The following is a 23,357-nucleotide window of genomic DNA, read 5'->3' as shown; positions in this document are numbered from 1 at the left end:
TCTAACAATCCGCAAAACCAACCCGACCCGCATGGCTTGCATATCCTATGTAATCCGTTGTCTAAAGTCCTGGTCAAACTTTCTTCTCACACTTTATCTTCTTCATCCAAACAACTCCACGAGATAGAGGAGGGAGAGAGAGAGAGATTCAAAGCAACCATGGCGAACACAATCCCCGGGGCAGCCGTCGGGCTTTCCTGCTCGACTCCGAAGCTCTCTCAGAGACCCACCTCGCGGTTTTCGCAATCGTCCCGGCGGTTCTGCACCGTCAAGATGGCCGTCTCCCTCGATGAGAAGAAGAGTTTCACTCTCGAAAAATCCGAGCAGGCTTTCAATGTCGCCAAGGTACAATTACCATTTTACCCAGTCTGTGCTTTATTCGAGCGAGTGGTTTGTGGATTGGTTTGAAATGGTTGGATTTCGCATGATTTGGAGATGTGGGTTTGTCCTAGAAATATAGAAATTTAGAGGATTTGAGATTGCACAGGAATGTGCTGAAAGCTTTAATCGTGATGGTGTTTCAAAAAGCTGTGGAATTTAAGTTTGGACTGTTCAATTCGAGCTGTTTGAGGTTCTGAAATCAAATCTATTAGTTATCAGAAAGGCGATCGGTACACTAATGCTCGTGCTGAACGGATGATTATATTTGGTTTTTGCACCTCTGATCTAGAATGTATCTAGTTCTTCAGTGTCATATTGCTTTGTTGTTTGTAGTTCTGCTCGGAAATGCACTTGTAGTCATGCGGCATTTGAACTTTTTCTTTCGTCATCTGATGTCTAATAGAGAATGTTGTTTCAGCTGATGGAAATTGTTTTGTTTTGTAGGAGTTGATGCCTGGAGGTGTGAATTCCCCTGTTCGGGCTTTTAAGTCTGTTGGTGGACAACCTATTGTGATGGATTCTGTTAAGGGATCTCACATGTGGGACATAGATGGAAATGAGTACATCGACTATGTGGGATCGTGGGGACCTGCTATAATCGGGCATGCAGATGATGAGGTCTTGATTCACTATATCTTGAAATATTTGTTTCTGTTGATGGGTCTTGATTCTGTTATCAGTTCACAATGTCCGTGTCCTTGTTCTGGAGTAAATTTTGGTTTACTGTCATAGAACTTTTGTTTCTGTTATAGTGCGTATGCATTTGTCCCTAGGAACTTACGTATTTTATGACAATGGTCTGTCTTCAAATTTATTGAACTCGGTTGAGAAGAAAACAAGATAAAAAAAGGTCGTACCCAGTGCACAAGGCTCCCGCTTTACGCAAGGTCTGGGAGAGGTGAATGTCGGCTAGCCTTACCCCCATTTTATGGAGAGGCTGCTCCCAAGTCTCGAACCCGAGACCTACCGCTCATGGGCGAAGGCACTTGCCATCGCACCAAGTGCGACCTCTGGTTGAGAAGAAAACAAGATAACTCGAAGAAAAAAATATCTTACTTCAGAAAGGGTAAATTGAAATATATTTCTTAGTATTAGATGATCTCAAGTTAGAAATTCTCTCTCAGGAAGAAAATAGAAAGGAAAAGAACCACAGATTGATGTCGGTTGAACCTTCATTCGTATGCTGTTTGACTAGGATGCCTCTCTGGTAGCAGCAGAAATTGTTATTATATATGCTCCACTATCTTGGATTGACACTTACCTTCAGGTACTTGCAGCTCTGGCTGAAACGATGAAGAAGGGAACTAGCTTTGGTGCACCTTGTCTTCTAGAGAATGTTCTGGCAGAAACTGTGATCGCGGCTGTTCCAAGCATTGAAATGGTTCGATTTGTGAACTCAGGTACAGAAGCATGCATGGGTGTGCTCCGCTTGGCCCGTGCATACACCGGCCGACCGAAGATCATTAAGTTCGAGGGCTGTTACCATGGTCATGCTGATCCATTCCTTGTCAAGGCTGGTAGTGGAGTGGCCACGCTAGGACTTCCAGACTCACCTGGTGTTCCGAAGGCAGCCACTTTTGATACTCTAACAGCCCCCTACAATGACTTGCCGGCTGTGGAAGCTCTCTTTGAAAATCACAAAGGAGAAATTGCTGGAGTCATCCTTGAACCCGTTGTTGGGAACTCTGGCTTCATTACTCCCAAATCTGATTTCCTTAATGGTATCCGCAAGCTCACCAAAGAAAATGATAGTCTTCTCATATTTGATGAAGTGATGACTGGATTCCGTTTGTCTTACGGTGGAGCACAGGAGTATTTTGGCATTACTCCTGATTTAACAACACTCGGGAAAATCATTGGTGGTGGACTGCCAGTCGGTGCATATGGTGGACGGAGGGAGATTATGGAAATGGTGGCACCAGCAGGACCGATGTACCAAGCCGGGACTCTGAGTGGAAATCCATTAGCAATGACTGCGGGGATTCATACCCTTAAGAGGTTGAGGGAGCCAGGAAGTTATGAATACCTGGATAAGATCACGGGTGAACTCATTCAAGGTATCATAGATGCCGGGAAGAGGGCTGGGCATGCAATGTGTGGTGGGTACATAAGTGGCATGTTCGGGTTTTTCTTCACTGAAGGGCCTGTGTACAACTTTGAGGACGCGAAAAAGAGTGACACCGCAAAGTTTGCAAAGTTTTATAGGGGACTGCTGGAGGAAGGTGTATACCTTGCTCCGTCACAGTTTGAGGCTGGGTTTACAAGCTTGGCGCATACTACGGAGGACATCCAAAACACGATAGCTGCTGCTGATAGAGTTTTGAGGCAGATTTAGAAACTAAGTCGTTTCTCTGTACTATTATTTCTCTCTTTTCACGTTTCGTTTTGTTTATTTTCCCCTGTTGCAGGATTGTCAAAGTTGTAGGTGATCTGGAGGGAGCTGTTTATCATTTGAACTTTTTCGTACCTTAGTTACTGTCGATCGTGACGAATCTTAAGCTCGGATACAATTTTGGAATTCTTCGTTATCTACGGTTTTCTGTACTCTCTTTTACTCTTCACCCTCACACAGGGCTATCTTGTAAGCTGATCAATCAATCCTTCCCCAAAAAATTGGAATACAAGTTTCCCATTCAATGGGAGAGTGACAAATTGTTCAATCTGCGTTCACCTAATACATATTTCATGTTGTCGCTCTCGCGTATGCATTACATTATGTGTTTGATTGCATTTGAGATTGGTTAACAGATGCCAAACCTCCTCGCCACCAACTCATCCGCATCAACCACTTTTCTCGTCGTCGCTGTCTCCGTCCCAATTTATTGTATATCTTGTATCCCCGAGTATGTAAAGTGACAATAATGTCCTCAAGGCTTAGTGACGAGGATGTACGTATATAGTTTTAAATTATTTTTCTTGCCAACGTAATTAAATTGTACGCGTCGTTACGAGAGTGTTGATGCGAATTAGGGCCGAATCGAGTTTGTAGCGAAAATGTTACGAATGAATAAGTGGAATTTGGGTTGGTTTCTTTTTAGTTGGATCCAATTGCTTGAATCTTAAACATTGTAGCCCAATAGGGCTTGAGACTTTTTTCTAAAGTGGCCAATCTGTGACCACACACACACATACACACATGCCAAACCTCCCTCACCCTCTCCTTCTTTCTCGAACTCTCTCTCGTCCGTACGACCCGAGTTCTGCAACTTTCAAACATCATCAAAACCTCATGGATCGAACCTTGTGGTACCATTTGTTAAGTGTGTTGGTTTCGAAAACCCAGGATTCAGGAACTCCGACGAGGAGCTAAAATAGCTTCGATGTGATCGAGGGTGATTCACTTGGTTTTGAGGCTTAGTAAGGTACTTACTCAACTTCTCTAGCATGTTAGACTAGTTTTGGAGAAGTTTGGACGTCGGAATAAGCTCGATAGTGGGATTGCAGGGTTAGCTGGTTTTTCCAAGGACTTTTTCAGCCGTATTCCCTTGGATTTTGGACTTTTGATAGGTAAGATTGTGTTCTCCTTGTTGAGAGCTTCAAATCCATGTAAAGTTCGTGAATTTTGGTTGAGATTTGAGGGAGATATTAAGATTTTAAATTTTTTCAGAAACCGGCAACGCAGCGGCCATCGGCTCCGGAATTCGGCGAACCACCAGAGAAGGACCGGAGAAGGAAGGAGAATATTCTGTCAACTTTGATGGAATATACTGACGGTGTCACGTAACTTTAACGGAATATTCCCTAACGCCTTTAGGGAATCCATCAGTGTGCCAGGTACGTGCTTGCGAATGGCTGGAGCGTGAAGGTGCGTGGTACATCAGAAATTTTTCCTAAAAATATAGGGATGCTCGTGGTGTTGAGTAGGCCATGATGGTATATTCAAATACCCCAATTGAGCGACCTATGAAAAGTTATTACATGGTTTTGGTTATGTGCTTAAAACTAACGTTAAATTAGTTGTTTTGCATATAGGTGAGACGTTTCCGGAGGACGAGCGTAGCCAGGCGAGACTCGGGGGTTACGACCCTGCTACATACCAGTGAGTGGACTTTTGTTTTCTATATATATATATATATATATATATATATATGTGTATGTATGTATGTATATATGCTTTACATTTTCCCAGAAACTGTTTTGGAACGAGCGTATTCTTTTAAATGCCATGTCATGCTTGCATTTCATTTTATTATATGCATACTATTGTATGACACTGTGGAGGCCATGTAAGTTTCAAGTGAGAACTGTATGATGTTAGTGGTTGCATTGGTTATGGTTATACGCAGAGGCATGTAGAGCTCATTATTATGCACCCCGGTGTTAGTGCTCCCACCCGTGGCCAGGGCACAATTCTTCACGTGATGTTCACCTCCCGCACCGCACGCTCACCTTGGATCCAAGTTTGGTGCACAGCCCTATTGTACAGACCACATTAGGTGGTTCCGACTCTACGGCAGTTTTGCCCGATCACGTTTTCTGTTTTGCGCCCCTCCAAGTTCTAGTTAGAAGTTCATGTTAGTGGCTTACGAGGACTCTACGGTTGTTCTGACAAACTTCAAATAATGTAGGGATTTCTTTCATGCCTTGTATAATTCTTACCTACCTGGCTGGACTGCATCTAGGTTACCTATGCTCTGAATATGTGTATCTACACTTTAAATACCTTCACTCGCACTTTTATACTTGTCTAGTGTAAGTTAGCTAGTTTGGTTTTTATTTACTCACACTTTCATATCACTGTCACTTCCACACGGCGCACATGGCTACGTCATCCTCACATGACGGCTAGCATGCCTCGATTTAGGTCGGGGTGTGTCACTTCTATCAAGTTTCCCCTATATATATTAAAACTTAACTATGTTAATTAATTGATTAAGGGCTAGTTTGGTATTATGTGTTTAAAAAAAATAAAAATAATAAAAAAACAAAAAAAAACTGATTATGCTGTGTTGTGAGAAGAAACAACTGTAAAATAAAGTTGTTTAGTGTTTGGTAAACTTTTTTTTTGTAAATGTACTTCCAATAAAAAAAATGTTTGAGTGTTTGGTAAACTTTTTTTATAAATTGCTTTGAATATGTTAAATGACTAAAAATGATAAGATATTTAATGTGATATATTGTCAAAAACAATAATATAGGAGCAAATATTGTAATTTTGTAAAATATGTGGGGGTATACTTGCTATTTGAAAATTTCATTAAATGAGCATTAATTCCTATGATTTGAAAAAAAAATGGAATTTTAACGAAAAACTCCTGATATTGTTCACTTTAACGAAAAACCACATTTTAACCCTAAAAAGTCAATCATGGTACTATTCACTTTATTCTTTAATTTGTCCTTATCGTTAAAACTCAAAATTTTCAAGTCATTTTCATTATTTTTCCTAAAAAAAAAACACTTATTTTAGAAGCATGTAGACCCAACTTCTGCTTTTCTATGTTTTTTTAATTTTCATTGACAGCATTTTTTAAAAAAGCTTTTATTTTTATTTTTATTTTACTAAACACATTTAATGTTCCAGATTTTTTTAATTCGTTGCCTTTTTTTTTAAAGCACCACAATCCAAAACCAACCCTATAATCAATAAAATTAAAATAAAATAAAAAATCTATCCCTACTGAAATATGCTTAGGGATGGCAATTCTAACCGTTAAACTTGATAACCGTGGATAACCGCCTGAATGGATTGGATTTGAGTATGAAAATTCGGGTATATTTTGGGGATAGGGAAAAACCGTGAATATTATTCGGTTATGGTTATAGGAGTCCCCAATCCATATCCGTACCCGAATCCGAACCGAATAATATATAATATAATTATATGTATATATATGTATTTCATTATTTACCGAATCCATTACCTTAAGAATACAAAAATTGCATTATGTGAGTTTTATTTTGTGGCAAAGTTCAAAAGTTTTTATATGAATAAAAATCTATGAGAATTTAATAGTATTTATGCGAGATATCAAAGATCAAGCAACATTATCAATGTTTAGCTTTAATTTTTATGTTCCACAAGATCCAATAATTAAATCATTTTATACATCAAATATTTAGTGACGAAATTAATATTTACTAAATTATCATGCGTCAATTGGACGAATATATTTTTTGTATTAATGAAGATGGATATAACCGTTAACTGATGGAAAATCCGTTATCCGGTGGGTATGATTATGGATAATACCCAATGATTAATTTGCGGTTATGGATATGGTTAATTTTCGTGATTATGGGGATGGATATAGCATTTTCGTCCCCAAACCGATCCGTTGCCATCCCTAAATATGCTTAATCAAAATAGAAAACATTCAAAACAACCTTCTTATTAAATGCCTACTCCCTCGATACAACTTCTACGTTTTACTCCGTGCACACTAGTTAATGCAAGTGAACTGAATTTATGTTTCCCGGGACCTTCATCGGAAATCCATTGACCATGACAGCCGGGACTCTCACCTTAAGATGTTGAAGGAGCCCCGGAAGTTACGATTTACGAATGCCTGAATAAGATCACAGGTGAACTCATTCAAGTTATCCTAGATGCTGGCAAGAGGGCAGGGGATGCAATGTGCGATTTTCGGGTTTTTCTTCACCGAAGAGCCTGTTTACAGTTTCAGAGTTTGCCAGATTTCACAGGGGACTGCTAGAGGAAGGTTGGATTGACAAGCTTGGCACATACTCATGAAGATATCCGAAATAGCTGCCATGGAGAAAAATTCTAGGCATTTCTACTTGTAGTTTAAATGTTGTTATTTGCATTAACAAGGTCTATACAGCTTTCCATTACTGCTACAATCATTCAAGCAATTTACACAGAGACAGGCAGAGGAACAAGGCAAGAACCAAACCGGAAACAAGTAAGGCAAGCAACCCGTGTGGTGGAACACAAGAGCCTTGAAACTACTGAAATCACCAACAACATGGTTTTCTGTACACACATCACAACATGTACACGTTGATGCTACAATAACAATGGACAAGCGTATGACCCGAGGATGGTTTCTGTAACCAAGGGATTGATACCCAGGTCACCAGGTCCCAACCTCAAACAGTTTTTTCATAATATGGAACATGAGCAGACAACTTTCTGGGGCAGATCATCAATCTTCTTTTCTGTTCGGAAAATAACGATGACAATTTTATTAGAATCTCATGCTCAGAAAATCATTAAAGGAATGCAACACAACACAACTTAACCTAATTAATCCCAATAAAATGTTCCTGATTATTTTTATACTCTTTAAGATTAGTAAAAATGAAGAACAACGAACACAGTGGTAGCTATAACCAGCAAGGATGCTATACTATATGCACCTCTCCATTCTCGGGATGTTAATTGTGCATCCTAAGGTAGAAATAAGGTCATAATCTAAATGGCCATCTTTCGTCGACTGTAGTCTGCATTAAACCTTCTTTAAACTCGAATCTGCTCTAATACCATAGCCTGGGTCACTCTTCTTTCAGGGACATTACACACGTCACCAATAACACTGAAGATATATCATCTTATGGAGCAGAAGAAAGAAAGCAAAACCTTCTCATAGGCTAAAACCAAATGCTAATGACCACGTCCACGTTAACTTTCCGTTCCAATTTTATTTTACATATTTTCCTAGTTGATTGTGGAACAACGGTTGAAAAATTTCAAGAGGAAATTACATTTACAATTAACTTCTCGAGGTATAAAGGCTGCATTTATCAATCCAGTACCCCCTCTACCCAAACTAGAATTCATTTTTCGTCTATGAACGGGACTTCCACCCAAAAATAAGATATCGAAATGACCAGAAGCATATCTTTTTCCAACATAGAGTTTCATTTACGGAAATCAAACTCACAAGCCACAAGTAATTTTTCGAGATTAAGATCGTGATGGAAACATTACCCGTTTTAGCTTTTTCGATAGCTGGCTGTACAACAACATGCATTACGATAATTCCCCCACCAATATCAGCCAAAGGTAATTTACACTGACCCACTGTCTTGTTGTTCTCCAAAATCTTGCCAAAACTCATCAGTTTCACTTCATTCGCCGTCTTCGGCGTCATAGTCTTGCCTACCAAACAATCAAAAGGGCAATCCAAGAAAATCAAACAAAGCTGAAAACACAGTTAAAACATATGAAAAAGAGTCAAAATTACAAATTTGTGACTGAATCCATAACTTCTACCAAAATTCTGATTGCCCAAATCAAAATTGTGTTGAGATTTCATCTAATTATTAATAAATCTATCAAAATTTGCTAACATTCGGATTGCCAATAACTGAAATTTCAAACCCAGATGTATAAACCCCCAAATCAGAATCAAAATTCGAAATTTCGAACCAAATTAAATCGAAAAACTTCATAGCAAACAAAATTACATGGAAATTAAAGTTGTAAAAAACAACGAGTGGCAAAGGCAAAACCTTTGGGCCAATCAGAGACGACCCTCTGCTTGAGCATATCGACGGTTGAGGCCGATGAGTAGCTGAACGGACCGACATCGGTGCCGTCGTACAACCGGAACTTTATGTCCACCAAATCGTCCTCCGGCATCTCTCTCAGTCAAGCTCTTGACTTTTGACTTCTTACGCCTATGCACCGACTGATTGCTTCCACGTGTCACTCTACCGCTTCCCAAACGCCGACCCTTTTCTCCTTGCGCAGCAGCCGATCGGTCCGAACAATTCAGGCGTTCTTCCCCTTCTTCTCTTTGTTTCTTCTATGGTGGTTGGAGGTTGGTGCTGGTTGTTGGCGAGCTGTAGGAGAAGAGGGTGCACCCGAAGGTAAATCGGCTCCAATACGAAGTCGTTTCAGGCAGCAGATTCATTATAATATTACATTTACACCCTCTGCCCTTTCAAAAAATAAGGCAAAAATTTCTTTTTTTTTTTACATTGCATCATGGGATTGTAGAAATTTATTTAGTGTAGATAATATCGTGTGTTACAAAAAAAAATGTATGAATTTATGTTTAAAAATGTTATTGAGCCTACAATTTTTTGTTAAATTGATTATATGACATACGCATGACTCGTTTTTAAGTTGTGTAGAAGCCACACTTAATTATTGAGATTAAGTTGTGTTATTAGTATATGAACTATAAATTTTAAAGTCTGCTCAAACCCAAAGTGATCTCAATCCGATTATTTATTGAGTTGTGTGTGTGTGTGTGTGTTAATGTGGGTTGGGTAAATGCCTTGCACGGCTATGTCAATCCAAATGCAACCCGATTTTAGCCCGAATTCTCTCGTTCAACATATTATCTATTCCGTTTATATAATATAAGCTAGGTACAAGATTTAGTGTATATACAATTGAAGTTTGTTGTTGATTTCTATTTGAACGATAAATGATATTTTTGTTTTTAAGTTTCTCTCGGTTAAAATTTCGCATGATTGAAACATTAGAAGTGGTCTCTACGCTATTTAGTTTAATTAACTTTTCTATAGATGATGTGTGTGTATTTGATGTGTTGTTTAGTTCAAAATTTAAAAAATGGAATTTTAACGAAAACTTACTGGTACTATTTACTTTAATGAAAAACCTTTATACTAAAAAGTCAATCCTGGTACTATTAATTTTACTCTTTATTTTGTCCTTATCGTTAAAACTCATGGCTCGTTTACGTAACCGTAATCAAAATAGGAGGAATTGGATTACGGAGGAATTTAATTGAGAATAAATTGAAATGGAGAGGAATCAAAATAGAAATGAAACTGAGTTTCGGAATAAGACTTAATGTGAGTACTAAAATACCCTTTTTTTGTTTTATTTTTATTCTATATATTTATTTTTAAAAACGTTTTAGCTATTTATTTGTACTTATTTAGTTAAATTAAAGAATTAAATATCCACAATTGTGTAAAAACCAAATAAAGAACCCAGCCGCATTCATCTTCCCTCCCCGCAGAAGAAAAAACCCAGCCACATAAGGTCGCGATCGTCAAAGCGATGTCGCAGGAGGATGAGCCAGCGAGCGAGAAGCACATACGTGAGATACTGACGTTGGCGTCATCGTCCCGAGCTACGTCCACGCGTGCGTGTTGGCAGTGTTGAAGCGGCTGGACCATCGCCTCCTGAACGACGACGATCCAGTGTTCGAGGACAAGATCTCGTATGCCACCCGTAGATCTTTTGAACCTATTAGATTTTCAATTCCTTCACCTTATCGATTTCAAGCTCGTGAGATTAATTTGTTGGATTAAACGACAGATTGATAGGAGAGCATAATTGGAAGAGCAAATGGATTCCCAATTCCCTCATCATCCCGGAATTCAATTACCACATCGATGTAGGGAGTCCAATTCCTCTCATTCCAGGAATTGAATTCCACTTTTTGTGCGGGTCCATGCACTGTTGATTCCTCACCATTTTAGTAAATACATGTATGATACGTAATTGGAATCAAACTCCTTACTTTCATTCCGATTCCGAATTAGTTAACACGCCTTCAAAATTTTCAAACTCTTTTAATTAGTTTTCATTTTAAAAAATCTTACAAAATAAAGTATTATTACAAGATAATCTCAATAAAGTTGGAAAACTCGAACTCAAATAGGTCCAAACCCAATTGAAATTACTCGAATAAAACCAACTTCTTTGCGACAACGTTTTTGTTAGCATATTGAATACTAATATTTTGATAACGATATAGTGATATTCCTTTTCACTTAGAATTGAGAGGTCTTAAGTTCGATACTTGTCAAAGACAAATTGCAATCATATTATTGCTAACCAATTATGAGATTTAGCTCACTCTCTTCCTTAAACCCCTTAATGTAAATTACATCGTTTGCTCAAAATAAATAAATAAATAAATAAAGATTTTAAATTCAATTTGACGACGTCGTTTGAGGAGTTTGGGGTCTAGGGTTGTGATTTGGCTTCCAAAAGCCGGAAATTTGATCCGAAAATCGGAAACAAGGCCGAAAAATGAAGAGTAGAAAGGAAGAGAAGGCCATGGAGATCGTGTGGCAGACTCCGGAGATTCGGCCGCAACGGCAAGATTACATCTTTCGCGATGGTACGTTCTCAGCCGTTGAAATTTTTTTCGACTTTTCGAAAATATTAACAAATTAAACCGTTAAATAAATAAAAATGTCTTTGGCGGGAATGTTGCAGGGAGGCGCCATGTCAGACCCTACAACTTCGAGTTCATCTGTCATGTAAGCTTGCTTCATTAATTTGTTAATGTGATTAGTTTGCTGTGATTAAACCCTAATTCTGTGATTCCGGGTTTTTAGGTGAAGAAACGGTGGGCGGGGAAGACCATCGTTGACTTGTTCACCTATGAGTTCAAAGGCCGGCCTTATGATTACTATGTATGAGTTTCCGTCTCCGTTTTCGTGTTCTTGTTTTACTTTCTTTTACATTTTAATGGAACGATTTCGTGACGATTAGTTCAGGTTTTGGGTTTATGATTTTGTATGAGGTTTTAATTTGTTGTGCAATGTAGGTTAGTGCAGTGAAATCTGGAAGGATACAGGTTGAGGGAGTGATGGTGCCGGTTTCCTACATTGTTAAAACGTCGCAAAAGATAAGCCACTTCGTCCACAGGTTTGTGTTGTGGTTGATGGCTCTCACTCTTCTTGTTACATTCATGGCTTTTGGTGATTGCTTTTTTCTATCTGTCTCTGTTTCCTTGTGAGCTTTTGTTAACTGTGTGATTGGTTCAAATTCGTATTTCAAATTTGTGTAATTGGTTTTGGTTGTAGGCATGAGCCGCCGGTGATGACTTGTGATGTATCAATTCTCCAAGAAGAACCGGATGTGGTTGTCGTTTGTAAACCTGCATCTGTTCCGGTGAGTTGAATTTCTGACCTAGCTAGTGTGCCTAGCTGGGGATGAGATTTTTTTCTCATCTCCTATAACCTTATTACGGAGTCTTATGCCTGTTAGTATCTGCTGTTTTCTAGGTGCATTCATGTGGTCAATATCGTAAGAACACTGTTGTTGGGATCCTTGAGGCTGAGCATGGCTTGGCACCTCTATTCCGTAACCTAAGCTTTAAACATTATACTTTTGGCAGCACGTATTTTAGCATAATGATATTTTGCAGTGAAATCTTATATATTCTTTATTATACTTTCCTTGACATGATCATGCTAGCGATTCATCGACTAGATCGGCTTGTCTCAGGACTCCTTATCTTGGCCAAAAGTTCTTCAAAAGCCAACTACTTTAGGCAACAGGTAAGCTTTATCTTTAGAAGTGACTATATGATACTTAGCAAACAATTTATTCGTTAACTTTTTCGGAAAACTTTGAGTCATCATCATGGCCAATGCCTGTGTATTATGGTAGCATAAATTAATAGTGAGTTGGTTTCTGTCACGATACAGTTCCATATAGTCCTGGAGCTACATGCATTACGGGCTTATCCCTGTATGTAGGCAGGGGTACACTCATCTGATTGGGTATGTGCTACATGTCAAATATAAAGTATACTGTCTCTTTAGGTGTATCGTCTATATTCATATAGAGTAAACTGTGTACCTTTTATACCAGTACATATGACTACTAAGCTTGGGGTTTTCCCAATTATTTGGCTGGTAATGTTCACGTTGTCTAAGTATTGGTATTGGTTGCATGCACATGTCACTGCCGTTGAGAAATCAATTTATCTTGTTCCACTGTGTTTTAAGAGGTTCTGTTTTGATGACTAGATGGTGTGCCTTTCATGCTTTTGTGGATAAGAAGGTTTTCCGCTCTTGATTTTCTGATGTCAAATGCAATTGTTGCAGATTGAAGGAGGGATGGTCCAGAAACAGTACATTGCAAGAGTTGCTGGAGAATTTCCTGAGCAAGAGGTTTGCTTTTGTTAGAGCTGGATGTTAAAACTGCTGGTCATAATGTTAGGATTGACAGATTGTTTTTTTTTTCCTCTCTTCCACCAGCAACTTGTAGATGCTAACGTTATTCATGATCCTCGAGAATGTAGGAGCACAGCAGAGGTGGGTTATCTTGTGCATGATGCTAGTAGTTTCTGCTTAAACCGTAGGGTCTTTTAGTAGTTTCTATGAACTTCTCTGTGATTGTTGTTGTTAAGGTTGGTTGTTTGAAACTTCCTGCCATGGGTAACCCATTGTTAACTGGTCTTCTACAATTGATATTTTGAATTATATAGACTGCTTGTACAAAGTGCCCATACTGGATGATAACCGTCTCTTGTTTATGCAGGTTAGTGATTTATCTGATGATACGCTCATCAAGGGGAAGACTGCCTGTACAAAGTTTACTAGACTCAGTACCAATGGAATTCACAGTCTTGTCTTGTGTGAACCAGTCACTGGCCGAACTCATCAAGTAAGTCTATGCACTGATTATATGGGCAATGTAACACCACATTTTGAATGGTTTTCTCTTGAAAAGGAAAATTATCTCCCCTTTCAATTCTCGGCGGTGAAGTTTGCAATATGCAGCATATGCTTTTACTTTTGGTTCCCTGTGGTAGTTTTCCATTCGCTATTCATTTCAGTGAACTTTTACTACTACACTTCTGTTCTTATGACTCTACCTTCCATTTTGTTTTCTGAATTTCGATATCCTTTAAACTCTAAAGACATAGCTCTGCATTTTTTATTCCAAATGATCTGAATTCTGAAGCCAAGATTTGCGTCGACTAAAACATCAATGATTTCCGTTTTTCTGTGATGTAGATACGTGTCCATTTGCAACATGTAGGCTATCCGATAGCCAATGACATGCTTTACCTGTCCAAACTTGTTAATGGTCGTTCAACTGAAGGAATGGGTGCTGATAGAGCCGCTGTAAATTCCAGGCCCTTTCTGACCTCTGGGTTTTGTGAAAATTTATCCACTGAACATGTAGACCCCAATGAAGATTTCAGCATTGATCCCATGTGTACAAATTGTCCGAATTTGGTTCCAAAAGGGTAAGATTTTTATTTTCGTCAGAGTCTAGATCGTACCCAGTGCACAAGGCTCCCGCTTTACGCAGGGTCTGGGAGAGGTGAATGTCGGCTAGCCTTACCCCATTTATGGAGAGGCTGCTCCCAAGTCTCGAACCCGAGACCTACCGCTCATGGGCGAAGGCACTTGCCATCGCACCAAGTGCGACCTCTATTTTCGTCAGAGTCTAAATGAAAATATTCTTTGATGCATATACCTTATACAACAACAACAACAACAACAACAAAGCCTTTTCCCACTAAGTGGGGTCGGCTATATGAATCCTAGAACGCCATTGCGCTCGGTTTTGTGTCATGTCCTCCGTTAGATCCAAGTACTCTAAGTCTTTTCTTAGAGTCTCTTCCAAAGTTTTCCTAGGTCTTCCTCTACCCCTTCGGCCCTGAACCTCTGTCCCGTAGTCACATCTTCGAACCGGAGCGTCAGTCGGCCTTCTTTGCACATGTCCAAATCACCGGAGCCTATTTTCTCTCATCTTTCCTACAATTTCGGCTACTCCTACTTTACCTCGGATATCCTCATTCCCAATCTTATCCTTTCTCGTGTGCCCACACATCCCACGAAGCATCCTCATCTCCGCTACACCCATTTTGTGTACGTGTTGATGCTTCACCGCCCAACATTCTGTGCCATACAACATCGCTGGCCTTATTGCCGTCCTATAAAATTTTCCCTTGAGCTTCAGTGGCCTACGACGGTCACACAACACGCCGGATGCATTCTTACACTTCATCCATCCAGCTCGTATTCTATGGTTGAGATCTCCATCTAATTCTCCGTTCTCTTGCAAGATAGATCCTAGGTAGCGAAAACGGTCGCTTTTTGTGATCTTCGCTAGATTGCTCCGGTCATTAGTGTGGATAAGTATATAAATGGATAGAGATAGGAAAGCAAACACAAGATGTACGTGGTTCACCCAGATTGGCTACGTCCACGGAATAGAAGAGTTCTCATTAATTGTGAAGGGTTTACACAAGTACATAGGTTCAAGCTCTCTTTTAGTGAGTACAAGTGAATGATTTAGTACAAATGACATTAGGAAATATTGTGGGAGAATGATCTCGTAATCACGAAACTTCTAAGTATCGGAGTGTGGTGTCGTCTTGACTTGCCTTATCTGTCTCATAGGTAGATGTGGCATCTTCTCTGGAAATACTCTTCCTCCATCCAGGGGTGGTATCTTTAACTGGTGGAGATGCACAAGGTAATGTATCAATTTCACTTGAAGCTTACTTGTAGTTTCAGGCTTGGTCAAGCGCGATACAAACCATGTAGTAGGAGTCCCCCAAGTCGCCGAGCTAGGGGGTCTGCTGAAAGAGGTGACAGACAAGGTAAGCAATCAGAGCTCCGACTGATTGTTCACCTTCTCCCCATCTTGCAGCAGCATGAAGGATAAAGAGAAGAAAAATGAGAAGAGATGATATGAGATACTTTTGCTTTTGAAGAAGTAACTTTCCGCAGGCTTATTCTTGAACTGAGCTGGAGGGTTTTCTGGTTTCCTCCAGAGTATAAGGCCGACTGAAGAATTTGAGGGTCAAAACAAGTCCATCAAATCTAGAGTACGTTCCACCCTGCTGATATGGGATACTTTTGCTTTTGACAGAGTAATGGATGTATCGGCACGTGTGCTGTTACGCTTGTCTCCACATGCTTCCTTGTATCCTTCGCACTTGCCCTATCTGTTCCTCAAGCAGATGCGGAATCTTCCCTGGAAACATAAGATGTTGAAGATGAGTACTCGAGAGCAATGTCAGGTAAGTAATCAGGTAAGGGGTTCCAGGCAGTCAGTTCCTGGCTGGAAGCTTGATTCCAAGTGTTGACTGATTGCTCTCTTTCTCCTTGTCTTGCAGGTAAAAACAAGGCCAAAGGAAAAGACAGGGAAAAAGCATGATATGGGATACTCTTGCTTTTAACCCTGATGATATGAGATATTCTTGCTCTAGTATAGCTTGTTTGCAGAGGTATTATCGGGGGGAAAGAAAGCTGAATATTTCGAAAGGCTTCGTTGGGAGTGCCCTCTCAGATATGATGAAGGGTTGAGCATTTTTGCAGGTCTGCCTGTCCGTTGGGGATGGAGGTCGACATATGTAGGAGTCTCCCTAACAATAAGTAGTAATGCTATTCCTTTACCCTGCTTGGTCATAGCACTGTAGTGGGAGCTGCCAGTTTCACATGTTTTAACTCTGTCAGAGCACTTTGAAAAAGTGGTCTGTGGTATCTGGCTCTCGAGATTCGGAGAACGATGCCTCTTCGATTTTTGAGAAAGCAATCATGTTAGGGGTCTGGCTCTCGAGATTCGGAGAGCAGTGTCTCTTCGATTTTTGAGGAAGTAATCATGTTGGGAGTCTGGCTCTCGAGATTCGGAGGGCGGTGCCTCTTCGATTTTGGAGCAAGCAATCTTGTTGGGAGTGTTGTCTCGAATGTGAGTAAAGGTTGGGCATGTTTACTAGTCTACCTTGCCACGAGGCACAAAGGTTGACACACAGGGACTTTCCAATTATCCAGCAATGGTACTGTTCCTTTACCTTCTCTTCGATTTTGAGAAAGTAGTCATGTTGGGAGTCTGGCTCTCGAGATTCGGAGGACGGTGCCTCTTCGATTTTGGAGCAAGCAATCTTGTTGGGAGTGTTTTCTCGAATGTGAGTAAAGGTTGGGTATGTTTGCTAGTCTACCTTGCCACGAAGCACAGAGGTTGACACACAGGGACTTTCCAATTATCCAGCAGTGGTACTGTTCCTTTACCCTTGTGGGTAATAATATGGTAGCTAGACCTTCAAAATTTATGTGTCTAAACTTTGTTAGTGCGGTTTCTTTGCTATTCTTTTACCTTTCTTGGTCAGAGCGATGTAGTGGGAGCTGCAAGCTTCACGTGCTCAACTTTGGCAGAGAACTTTGGCAAAGTTATATGTGGTACCCATGAGCTATTGTTGCGTGTGGGAAGTGGGTGATTGAACAGTAAGATTCATGTGCTTTCTACTTCACCAGAAGTCTTCGACAGAATACCCATAATTTCTGCAAGGTTGAGTGTGCGTGTGACAGGTGCTGACAAGGCTAGAAAAGTAGGTGCCTCTTCGATTTCTGAGATCGGTCCTCGTGGTCTCTGAGCAGCCCAGCTTTTGAGAAAGCGAGCGCCTCTTCGATTGATTCGGAGAACGATGCCTCATCGATTTTTGAGAAAGCAATCATGCTGGGGGTCTGGCTCTCGAAGATTCGGGGAGCAGTGTCTCTTCGATTTTTGAGAAAGTAATCATGTTGGGAGTCTGGCTCTCGAGATTCGGAGGGCGGTGCCTCTTCGATTTTGGAGCAAGCAATCTTGTTGGGAGTGTTTTCTCGAATGTGAGTAAAGGTTGGGCATGTTTGCTAGTCTACCTTGCCACAAAGCACAGAGGTTGACACACAGGGACTTTCCAGTTATCCAGCAATGGTACTGTTCCTTTACCCTCTCTTCGATTTTTAAGAAAGTAGTCATGTTGGGAGTCTGGCTCTCGAGATTCGGCGGACGGTGCCTCTTCGATTTTGGAGCAAGCAATCTTATTGGGAGTGTTTTCTCGAATGTGAGTAAAGGTTGGGCATGTTTGCTAGTCTACCTTGCCACGAAGCACAGAGGTTGACACACAGGGACTTTCCAATTATCCAGCAGTGGTACTGTTCCTTTACCCTTGTGGGTAATAATATGGTAACTAGACCTTCAAGCTTCACGTGCTCAACTTTGGCAGAGAACTTTGGCAAAGTTTTCTGTGGTACCCATGAGCTATTGTTGCGTGTGGGAAGTGGGTGATTGAACAGTAAGATTCATGTGTTTTCTACTTCCCCAGAAGTCTTCGACAGAATGCCTATAATTTCCGCAAAGCTGAGTGTGCGTGTGACAGGTGCTGACAAGGCTGGAAAAGTACGTGCCTCTTCGATTTCTGAGATCGACCCTCGTGGTCTCTGGGGAGCCCAGCTTTTGAGAAAGCGAGCGCCTCTTCGATTTCTGAGATCGGCCTTTGTGGTCTTTGAGCAGCCCAACTTTTGAGAAAGCAAACGCCTCTTCGATTTCTGAGATCAACCCTCGTGATCTCTAAGCAGCCCAGCTTTTGAGAAAGCAAACGCCTCTTCGATTTCTGAGCAGGCGCCTCTTCGATTTCTAAAGCTCCGTCGAGTGCAGATTTTTATAGGGGCTGGCATTAAGTTCCAAAGCACACTTGAATCTCCACCAGTAGAAGCTTCATTCTTGCACTTCTAAGATCTTGATTTGTCCGACCTCTTCTCTCTTCAACACCTTTGAAAATGTCTGGCCCCTCCGACCGTCGTTTTGACTTGAACCTTGTTGAAGAGGCAGCCCCGCCTTCTCCAGACAACATATGACGCCCATCCTTCGTCTCCCCTACTGGTCCTCTTACCGTTGGGGATTCCGTGATGAAGAATGATATGACCGCTGCGGTGGTGGCCAGGAACCTTCTCACTCCCAAAGATAACAGACTACTTTCCAAACGGTCTGATGAGTTAGCTGTTAAGGATTCGCTGGCTCTCAGTGTTCAGTGTGCAGGTTCTGTGTCTAATATGGCCCAACGCCTATTTGCTCGAACCCGCCAAGTTGAATCATTGGCGGCTGAAGTGATGAGTCTCAAACAGGAGATTAGAGGGCTCAAGCATGAGAATAAACAGTTGCACCGGCTCGCACATGACTATGCTACAAACATGAAGAGGAAGCTTGACCAGATGAAGGAAACTGATGGTCAGGTTTTACTTGATCATCAGAGATTTGTGGGTTTGTTCCAAAGGCATTTATTGCCTTCGTCTTCGGGGGCTGTACCGCGTAATGAAGCTCCAAATGATCAACCTCTGATGCCTCCTCCTTCTAGGGTTCTGTCCAGTACTGAGGCTCCAAATGATCCCCCTCCGGTGCCTTCTCTTTCTGGGGCTCTACCGACTGCTGAGACTTCTCCTAAGCAACCTTTGTGAATGCTCCCTCTTGTGCGTTTATTTTGACTCATGTATATGTACATATTTATAGCGTATCGGGGATATCAATAAATAAGCTTTCCTTCATTTCAACGTATTGTGTTAAATACACCAAAGCCTTATTCGCTAAGTTCTTTGAATTTTCTTTTGTTGAAGCTTGTATGTTGGAGCTTTCTGAGTGGAGCATGTAGGTTGGGGTAATGTTCCCTTAATTTTCCGAGTGAGGAAAACTTCTCGGTTGGAGACTTGGAAAATCCAAGTCATTGGGTGGGATCGGCTATATGAATCTTAGAACGCCATTGTGCTCGATCCTGTGTCATGTCCTTCGTTAGATCTAAGTACTCTAAGTCTTTTCTTAGAGTCTCTTCCAAAGTTTTCCTAGGTCTTCCTCTACCCCTTCGGCCCTGAACCTCTGTCCCATAGTCGCATCTTCTAATCGGAGCGTCAGTAGGCCTTCTTTGCACATGTCCAAACCACCATAACCGATTTTCTCTCATCTTTCCTTCAATTTCGGCTACTCCTACTTTACCCCGGATATCCTCATTCCTAATCTTATCCTTTCTCGTGTGCCCACACATCCAACGAAGCATCCTCATCTCCGCTACACCCATTTTGTGTACGTGCTGATGTTTCACCGCCCAACATTCTGTGCCATACAGCATCGCCGGCCTTATTGCCGTCCTATAAAATTTTCCCTTGAGCTTCAGTGGCATACGGCGGTCACATAACACGCCAGATGCACTCTTCCACTTCATCCATCCAGCTTGTATTCTATGGTTGAGATCTCCATCTAATTCTCCGTTCTTTTGCAAAATAGATCCTAGGTAACGAAAACGGTCGCTCTTTGGTATTTCTTGATCTCCGATCCTCACCCCTAACTCGTTTTGGCCTCCATTTGCACTGAACTTGCACTCCATATATTCTGTCTTTGATCGGCTTAGGCGAAGACCTTTAGATTCCAACACTTCTCTCCAAAGGTTAAGCTTTGCATTTACCCCTTCCTGAGTTTCATCTATCAACACTATATCGTCTGCGAAAAGCATACACCAAGGAATATCATCTTGAATATGTCCTGTTAACTCATCCATTACCAACGCAAAAAGGTAAGGACTTAAGGATGAGCCTTGATGTAATCCTACAGTTATGGGAAAGCTTTCGGTTTGTCCTTCATGAGTTCTTACGGCAGTCTTTGCTCCTTCATACATATCCTTTATAGCTTGGATATATGCTACTCGTACTCCTTTCTTCTCTAAAATCCTCCAAAGAATGTCTCTTGGGACCCTATCATACGCTTTTTCCAAATCTATAAAGACCATGTGTAAATCCTTTTTCCCATCTCTATATCTTTCCATCAATCTTCGTAAGAGATAGATTGCCTCCATGGTTGAGCGCCCTGGCATGAACCCGAATTGGTTGTCCGAAACCCGTGTCTCTTGCCTCAATCTATGCTCAATGACTCTCTCCCAGAGCTTCATTGTATGACTCATTAGCTTAATACCCCTATAGTTCATGCAATTTTGTACGTCGCCCTTATTCTTGTAGATAGGCACCAAAGTGCTCGTTCGCCACTCATTTGGCATCTTCTTCGTTTTCAAAATCCTATTGAAAAGGTCAGTGAGCCATGTTATACCTGTCTCTCCCAAAAGTTTCCACACTTCGATTGGTATATCGTCTGGGCCTATTGCTTTTTTATGCTTCATCTTCTTCAAAGCTACAACCACTTCTTCCTTCCGGATTCGACGATAAAAAGAGTAGTTTCTACACTCTTCTGAGTTACTCAACTCCACTAAAGAAGCACTCATTTCATGTCCTTCATTGAAAAGATTATGAAAATAACCTCTCCATCTGTCTTTAACCGCGTTCTCTGTAGCAAGAACCTTTCCATCCTCATCCTTGATGCACCTCACTTGGTTTAGGTCCCTTGTCTTCTTTTCCCTTGCTCTAGATAGTTTATAGATATCCAACTCTCCTTCTTTGGTATCTAGTCGTTTATACATATCGTCGTAAGCCACTAACTTAGCTTCTCTGACAGCTTTCTTCGCCTCTTGCTTCGCTTTTCTATACCTTTCACCATTTTCATCGGTCATCTCCTTGTATAAGGCTTTACAACATTCCTTCTTAGCCTTCACCTTTGTTTGTACCTCCTCATTCCACCACCAAGATTCCTTTTGGTGTGGGGCAAAACCCTTGGACTCTCCTAATACCTCTTTTGCTACTTTTCGGATACAACTAGCCATGGAATCCCACATTTGGCTAGCTTCCCCCTCTCTATCCCACACACATTGGGTGATTACCTTCTCTTTGAAAATGACTTGTTTTTCTTCTTTTAGATTCCACCATCTAGTCCTTGGGCACTTCCAAGTCTTGTTCTTTTGTCTTACTCTTTTGCATATACCTTATAACCGTAAAAATTTGATTTGGACTGTCATCAACTTCCATTATTTTTGTTGCAGATACGATGTTCATGAAGAGGCTTTGTGGCTGCACTGTGTTCGATATTCTGCACCCGGATGGACTTATGAATGCCCGTATCCGGATTGGGCATCACTCAGCTAACCATTCGTGTAATCCATAACCCTAAGCCTTTTGTACTCTTCATCGAATAGCCCCCTTTGACAAGAATGTAAGGCCCTGTACCATAATTTTTTTTGAAGAATTGTATACAAATGCAATTTTACCCTAATTAACTTATTTTCCGTTACATTTCCGATCTTTATTTTGTTGGAAGATGTCTCATGTTCAAATTTTACAGACGAAATGAATAAAAATATTGATTAGGATCCTATCTGGATCCTCTTTATGTGGCAATCAATCAATCGTATTCGTTTATTGTATATCATGTTGTTATAAATTATTTTGATTTTTTATTTAAAATTGAACATAATAATATCTAACAAAAACAAATCGTACAATGTATGATAAACGAATATAATTGATTGATTTTTTAAATTCCCATAAAGAGGATCCTCATCCTAAAAACATTTCTAGAGTGATTGCCCTATGGGGTAATCGTGGATGAAAGTTGCATCATGACACCACCTGGTCTAAAAACCCTATGTAACTTGAGCACCTTCAACAAGTTGGCCAGAAGGAAAGAATAAGAATCTTCAACAAAATTGGAATAAAAAATGGGACAAGCAAAACAAAAAGCATAAGATGATGACAGTAAACCTTTAATAATTGATCTGAAGCTTCAGGCGTTCAGAGGATCAATCATAGTAGTAGACTAATAGTGGGGTACATCGGAGGCATATTGTCTGCCTATGTTAGAGTAAGTCCACCCCTAAGGATTTTGTGCCAGCACCCAGCTCATTTATCCACTTCAGTGAATAGTAAGACTCTAATAAACAGTAATAGGCCAATGCATCTCCACCCCTAACAAAAAATAGCCTAGTCAATTTTATTAAAATATTATTATTTTTTATTATAAAATAATAAAAATAATTATTATAAAGCTGGGCTTACATAAAAAAGGAACAAACTTTGACCGGAAAGAAAAAAGGAAGGATCTTTCGCGGCAGGAAGCGGGAAGAAGATCACGGGACGTGCTGGAGAGCGTGCTGGAGGGCGGCAACGTTGTTGGCCCGTGCGAAGGCGTCGAAGAAGATCACGGGACGGGAAGGAGACGGCGGGGAGGAGGACTCCACGGTGCTGCTGTGGCTGCTGGCGTCAGCTAGGCGTCACTTGAGCCGGTCCCAAGGTCTGTCGATTTTAGGCTGGCCTGTGGACTGGCTTGGGTGGGGTGCCAGTCGATTCCACGGGCTGGAGTGGATTGGCTGAGTCTCAGCCTGTTTTTTCCACTGGGTGCCAGCCTATCCCACCCCCGGTGGACTTGCTCTTATGGTACCCTTCTCGTCCCCTTTTATTTGTGCGGTCACAGTTAAGTCACGTCAACATTTTATATTCCTATTACTTTTTGTCTTATTATCTTTATAAACAAAATAAATATAAAATGTTGACGTGACTTAAGACCGCACAAATAAGAGGGGATGGGAAGGGCTGGAGGCAGATTGTCTGCCCTCCTGTTATAGTGCCCTTCCCATCCCCTCCTATTTGTGCAGTCACAGTTAAGCCACGTTAACATTTTATATTCCTATTGTTTTTTGTCT

General features: G+C 40.9%; 3 protein-coding genes and 1 long non-coding RNA gene across 8 annotated transcripts; 2 read left to right on the top strand and 2 right to left on the bottom strand.

The window, feature by feature from the left end:
* The first annotated feature begins 73 nt into the window (after positions 1 to 73).
* Positions 74 to 2,909, top strand: LOC103437511 (glutamate-1-semialdehyde 2,1-aminomutase 2, chloroplastic-like). Its single transcript, XM_008375988.4, has 3 exons — positions 74 to 345; positions 826 to 999; positions 1,649 to 2,909. The coding sequence occupies exons 1-3, from the start codon at positions 160 to 162 to the stop codon at positions 2,714 to 2,716; spliced, it is 1,428 nt and encodes a 475-aa protein (XP_008374210.3). The 5' UTR covers positions 74 to 159; the 3' UTR covers positions 2,717 to 2,909.
* A 4,213-nt stretch (positions 2,910 to 7,122) lies between these two features.
* LOC103437512 (membrane-anchored ubiquitin-fold protein 3) lies at positions 7,123 to 9,190 on the bottom strand. Its single transcript, XM_008375989.4, has 3 exons — positions 8,800 to 9,190; positions 8,276 to 8,446; positions 7,123 to 7,503 (listed from the first exon to the last, which is right to left on the bottom strand). The coding sequence occupies exons 1-3, from the start codon at positions 8,927 to 8,929 to the stop codon at positions 7,448 to 7,450; spliced, it is 357 nt and encodes a 118-aa protein (XP_008374211.1). The 5' UTR covers positions 8,930 to 9,190; the 3' UTR covers positions 7,123 to 7,447.
* Positions 9,191 to 11,224: 2,034 nt separating this feature from the next.
* Positions 11,225 to 21,951, top strand: LOC103437582 (RNA pseudouridine synthase 7-like). 5 transcript variants are annotated; one of them, XM_029103816.2, is made up of 12 exons: positions 11,225 to 11,399; positions 11,498 to 11,541; positions 11,620 to 11,697; positions 11,832 to 11,932; positions 12,091 to 12,178; positions 12,292 to 12,370; positions 12,485 to 12,567; positions 13,120 to 13,185; positions 13,273 to 13,329; positions 13,556 to 13,681; positions 14,035 to 14,270; positions 21,702 to 21,951. In XM_029103816.2, the coding sequence occupies exons 1-12, from the start codon at positions 11,309 to 11,311 to the stop codon at positions 21,802 to 21,804; spliced, it is 1,152 nt and encodes a 383-aa protein (XP_028959649.2). In that variant the 5' UTR covers positions 11,225 to 11,308; the 3' UTR covers positions 21,805 to 21,951. The 5 variants fall into 5 exon arrangements, with proteins under 5 accessions (XP_028959649.2, XP_070679765.1, XP_028959648.2 ...); XM_070823664.1 differs by lacking the exon at positions 13,273 to 13,329; XM_029103815.2 differs by having other exon boundaries at positions 12,292 to 12,567.
* On the bottom strand, positions 14,461 to 21,775 carry LOC139197071 (uncharacterized). The gene is made up of 2 exons (XR_011582104.1): positions 21,644 to 21,775; positions 14,461 to 14,503 (listed from the first exon to the last, which is right to left on the bottom strand). It is a non-coding gene; the product is annotated as an uncharacterized lncRNA (long non-coding RNA).
* Positions 21,952 to 23,357: the final 1,406 nt, after the last annotated feature.

This window comes from Malus domestica, chromosome 06 (assembly GCF_042453785.1).
Source record: "Malus domestica chromosome 06, GDT2T_hap1".
Taxonomy (NCBI): domain Eukaryota; kingdom Viridiplantae; phylum Streptophyta; class Magnoliopsida; order Rosales; family Rosaceae; genus Malus; species Malus domestica.
This window is presented reverse-complemented; position numbering and strand designations above follow the sequence as displayed.